Source organism: Echinops telfairi, unplaced genomic scaffold (genome assembly GCF_000313985.2).
Source record: "Echinops telfairi isolate 266 unplaced genomic scaffold, ASM31398v2 ScPeMD7_29;HRSCAF=101, whole genome shotgun sequence".
Lineage (NCBI taxonomy): Eukaryota > Metazoa > Chordata > Mammalia > Afrosoricida > Tenrecidae > Echinops > Echinops telfairi.
The window spans coordinates 4,483,840-4,489,393 of NW_022103926.1; the positions used below are offsets into that span (position 1 = coordinate 4,483,840).

Genomic DNA, 5,554 nt, shown 5'->3' on the forward strand with positions numbered 1-5,554 from the left:
CCCCACTCATCTTCAAGTCAACTTCGTGTCTTAAATGTTTTGTTTTTTAACTTTGTAAAAGTCAGTTATTCATACTGTAAGGTGGACAAATCATAAGTTTGTTTTTGGATGAATTGTCACAAGTCAAAGTATGTATAGTTTGATCTATTTAAACCATTTTATTATATGGTATGTGAATGATATACCAGTAACACTGTTTAAAAGAAAAGATTTTTTAAAAGGAAGTACCTGTTAACATCAGGTGAAGAAATAGAATGGGGCAAACCCCCTTTCCCTTTCAGTTGCCCCTCTACCTTCTCCACAAAGGTAACCATTCTCCCAATTTCTAACTGCGTTCGATTAATGCTGCCTATTTCAAGCTTCCTGTAAATGGAGTCAGACCATTGCTGTTTTTGTGCGTCTCACTTCTTTTACCCAGCATCGTATTGTGAGGCACAGGCTGGCCTAGAGCAGTGGCTTTTCCCATCTTCAGTGCCTTGTCAAGTGCAGGAAACGTCTCTTTTTGAATTAGTGACATGCCTCCAGTTATCTGTTCGACAGCTGATGGATGTTTAAATTGTCGAGTTGTTTCCTGGGGTTTGCTATTACTAACAATGCCAAGCAGTGTTCCAGAGTGATTATGCCAACTTGCATCAGACATGTTGCATACATGCTCGTCGTTCCACCTGCCCACAACATTTGGCATCCTCACTGGCTGGGTTTAAAAATTGCTTTGGGAGTATTTTCAGATGGGGAGGAGAGGGAAAAGGGCGAGATCATAGGGGGAATTCCGTTTAAATATTTCAATATTGTGTCACTTTGGGACTGTTCTGCAAGCTATTGCAACTTCACAAGCTTACTGCAAATTTGCCCTGTAGCTCAGAAGTCTGACGGCTTGGTGTGGATCTTTCCGCCTAGTTAGTTCTTGGCCTAACTGCCAACTGTCTCCCCCAGAGGGGGGAAAAATCAGGAAGGTAGCTCTCAGGTAGCTTATAGAGAGAGGTGTTTCATTGCCAAAGCCTTGTAGCTGAAAACGGCACGAGAAAGCGAAAGTAGCAGCAACAGAAACACAGTGTGAGCATCCAGGTACATCCGAGGGAGAAGGTAAAAGGCCATGTGCTTTTCCTTGGTGACTTAACATGGGTGTCCTTGTTTATCAAGGGCAAAGCCTGAAATTGAAGCCAGGAGACAGTGTGAGGCAGCTTGTTCTTGTTTTTCCGGGGATGGGAAATACTTGACTCACCACTGGGAAGCGCTTGGCTGGTGTCCGCACTGGCCTGTGTGTGTGGTACAGGGAGAGGATCCTAACCCTAAACCCAGGGGAAGAGCAGCTCGCAAAAAAATCCGGCAGTGACAGTGCCTTTCCTTCTCCTTACAGGGACGAGGCGGAAATGGAATATTTGAAGATCGCTCAGGACCTGGAGATGTACGGTGTGAACTACTTTGCAATCCGGGTGTGTTGAAGTCTCTCCTCTAGCCTGTTCCATCAGCAGAGATGGAATCAGAGCAGGCTGCACAGCAGGCTATTTCTTGATTCCAGCCCGTGGGCAGCATGGGCTGGGCTTTTACAGCTCAGTGGTGAGGAAGAAAAGAGGAAGGGGAGAGAGGGCGTGTGAGCCTACCTTGCTATTTTTGGACTTCAATTAGATCGTGGGTAATTAAGTGTCCGGTGGAGCCTGAGGGACTGGGGCCTAGATCTGCGCCCAGCACAAACCTGTCGGAGTCCTCTGAGGGTAACACTCGATTCTGGTGCCAGCTCTCAGCCCACAGGGAGACTCACGAATGCCTTCTTTCCCGGAGAGCAAGGCGGATAAAGTTGCTTTTATAGATTTCTGATTTGTTTGGGTGGGGAATCTTGTTCTCACTATGAGACTAATTGATTTTCTATCCAGGCCATTAATAGCCAACTGTCCTGAGAATCCACTGCATCTGCACCCAGAGACATGCTTGGCCTCTGGGCCAGCTGCCTAATACAGTGTGTGGGCAGCTTCTCCCAAAGCGCAAATAGTTCATTGCTGGTTCCAGACTGCGGCTGGAGAGTTGTCTGCCTTTATTGTTACGGGGATAGCTTGCATTCCTTGTGTGAGTTCTTAGAAATTTTGAAAAGTAGAGTAACTTGAGGCATGTTTTAACGAATTTATGTGTTTAGTAAATACAAATTGGTAGCGTATACTGAAATGTCATAAAGTAAACAAGTGTCCAGAAGATGCGGCGTACTAGTGTTGTGGTTAGGTGCTGCCGACTCATAGCAACCTGATGTACAAGAACAAAAGAAAACAGGGCCTGCCTCTTTTTTCTTAAACACTCTACCATGGGTGATGTCCTTTTCCAGGGACGCAGCTCTCTTGAGAGCATGTCCTAAGTAACCAGGAGGAAGTCTCGCCGTCCTTGCTTCTAAGGAACATTCTGGCTCCACTTCTTTCTTTGTTGTTGTTCTTTTGACACCATGGTTCTTTCAAGATTCTTCTCCAGCACCACAGTTCAAATGCATCCGTTTTTCTTCGGTCTTCCTCCTTAATTTTCACGTGCGTTTGAGGTGATTAAAAACGCCATGGCTTGAGTCTGGTACACCTTTGTCCTCAAAGGCACCCCCTTGCTTTGCAACACTTTACAATGAGGTCTTGTGCAGCAGATGTATGTAGCACAATGTGTGACGGGCCTCTGGCCTGCCGCTCCGGGAGCAGGAGTGTGGAAGCAAGCAGGGCGGGATCCCTGACAGCCTCAACCTTCTCGCCATGTCATCGACACCAGTATTAAAGCTTGTATGTTCAACGGAAAGTTCTGTTCGTTTTTTGCTCTTCGCTTGGTTTCTTTAAACTCAGACGTGTTTAACACATTTCTGTGGTTTTGTCAACTCGACCCTTCTTGCCCTGTATGCCCACCACCCAGATTCTGGAAAACTAGAGCTTTACTGTCCTTAATAAGTTTCTTATCCGTGAAACTGAAATACACCATAATTTTTGCATGTGCTATTGAGCATATATTGAGCACTAGACAAAACCAAGGGATATTTTAGAGTTGCTTGTATTAAGCGTTTTGGAAATTTCACCATGAGCCAAATAAGATATTTGCCTAAAACATTTTATTTTTTTATTTTTTAATAAGAGAACAATTTATGATTTTATTTTTTTTAAGATTACAGAAAACTTTATTAAAGAAAAATATTGCTTTTATACTTATCCTTATTCAAGGTCAATACATATATGAACTAAGGGTCTCTGTTTTTATTTTATTTTTATTTAATTCTTTATTTCTTTTTAATTTTTTAAATCATTTTATTAGGGCTCATACAACTCTTATCACAATCCATACACACATCAATTGTGTAAAACATCAGTTGTGTAAAGCGCATTTGTACATTCATTGCCCTCGTCATTCTCCAAACATTTTAAAAGAGATTGCACAAGCCCCTGCTGCTTTCCTTTCCATCCCTGGAAGTGGCAGGAGGCAAGGATAGATTGATTCTTTTAGGAAAAAATACAAGCTCAAGTCAGAAACAGTGCAGTGCCTCTCGTTTCCCCGCCTGTGTTGGAGGTTTTAAGAGTCCAGAGCCTTCCCGGGCTGCCCATTGCTTTTCAGAGCTGTGCAGACAACAGGAATCCCCAGGGTCTGGTGCTAGCGCCTGACCCCCAGGCTGTGCGGAGCAGTGAGAGGCTTATTTTGTCGCACTCATGTTTCCATCGGAGCCCTGCTGTTAAGACTGGTCCTTCTCACCCCAGTCTTCTCACTTTGCAGATTGGTTTCTCTGCCCCCGAGTCTCAGCTCAGTCTCCTTGTCAGTAAGGGAGTGGGGCTGGGGGGGAGGGGGAGGTTGTGCTGTGAGGACACAGGAGGATGGGCCCCGAGTGCTCATGAGCTTTGTCCGCTGGCTACTCTGATTTCTGACTAGCACCCATGCCAGAGATGTAACAGACCTGTAGTAAATTCATTCACCCTTAAAGCAACTTTGCTGAAGTAATTGTTTATGTACAGTTCATTTTGATCATCGTTTGCCACCATTTTACTGTGAGAATTGCAAACGTACAGAGAAGGTGAAAGGATTTCACAGTGAACACCCGCTGCCCAGAAGGAGCCTGGGTGGTGCTGTTGGGTAAACACAGGTCAGCAGTTGCAGCTTGCCAGCTTCTCTGCGGGAGCAAGAGGAGGCTATTAGCTCCCACAAGGATCTTCAGGCTCGGGAACCTTTTGTCTAGGGTTGCTGTGAGTCAGAATTGATTCGATGGCAGTGGGTTTAGGTCTGGGACCCACATGCCCACTTACAAATTATATTAATGAGATTCTACAGCGAACCTTGTACTTTACTCACTTGCTTTATCATACCGATGCCACATGGTAACATTGCACAAGATCATTTGATACAACACTTAGTGTTTCCATACGTCCAGCAATTTTTCTTACAAAATAAACGTATTTAGTTCCACTGATTTGGGTCCCACACTTCTGATCATCAGGTTATTTAGTGAGATTTTGAGCTTTTAGGTGAGTAGATTGCTTGTTTGCTGTCTGTCTGCAACGTGTCTCTTGATGCAAATGATTGAGAGCTAACAACACGGATCGCCCCTACTTTAGTCATCTAGCCATGACCGAAGCCCCCAGCGACCCCTCCAAGGGGCAGATGAGGTCTTGCCTCTGCCTCAATTCAGGAAGCTGGAGGCCCCATAGGTGCTTTCTGTTGGAACTAGTTGGAGCTTGTCGTGTGTGGCAGTGTGTGCGAGCGTCTGGGGAAAGTTGGGTGCAGTCTGGAGCCTCAGCTGGCGCTGACAGTGGCTGTTCTTATTGGCTCTCCAGAATAAAAAGGGCACAGAGCTGCTGCTTGGAGTGGACGCTCTAGGCCTTCACATCTATGACCCCGAAAACAGACTGACCGCCAAGATCTCCTTCCCCTGGAACGAAATCCGCAACATCTCGTACAGCGACAAGGAGGTAGGCATGGTCTGTCCTGCAGATGCCACTGAGCAGCCCGTCCCTCCCTTTGACCAGAGCCTCCCTGCCAGACTGGCTTCTTCTTGGGAACGTCCTCTAGGTCCCAGGCTTTGGGTTTGGTGGTGAAGTTTTACAGTATTTCCAGAATGGTACTGCCGCCCACTCGGGACCAACAAGAGGCTGAGCAGCTCAACTTGTCAGGGCCAAATCCCACAAAACAGTACACAAACCAAAAATATCCCGCTTTTTCTTTTTCCTTTCTTTTAACTTGGTTTTCTCTCTCTGGTGGGAAATTCTTTTTAATTTTAATATCTCTCAAGCTCCCTCACTGTGTCCAAAGCTTAATATATGTGGTCGGAAAATATATACTGTATATACTCTAGTGTAAGCCGACCTGACTATCAGCCAAGGCACCTAGTTTTACAACAAAAACGGCATTAAAGATGTGCTGGAAAACTCGGCTTATACACGAGTATAAACGGTATGTGTGTATATGCATGTATGCGCATCTCTCACGAATGACATAGACGAGCTGATAAGGCTAATGTGCTGATAAGCTTTTGAAAATAATCAAGTTTGAATAGCCTAAACACTCTTAGAATTGAAATGTTTCTGTACAAGATGGCCTTTCCCAGAGGCTTCAATTTCCCCCT

General features: G+C 45.1%; 1 protein-coding gene across 2 annotated transcripts in view; it reads left to right on the plus strand.

The window, feature by feature from the left end:
* The window catches only part of NF2 (NF2, moesin-ezrin-radixin like (MERLIN) tumor suppressor), an 84,361-nt gene that overhangs the window by 56,332 nt on the left and 22,475 nt on the right, over positions 1 to 5,554 (plus strand). For both annotated transcript variants that reach the window (XM_045289581.1, XM_004715323.2), the window contains exons 7-8: positions 1,358 to 1,433; positions 4,767 to 4,901. In XM_045289581.1, coding sequence (XP_045145516.1) covers positions 1,358 to 1,433; positions 4,767 to 4,901 — 211 coding nt within the window. The remainder of the gene's footprint in view (positions 1 to 1,357; positions 1,434 to 4,766; positions 4,902 to 5,554) is intronic.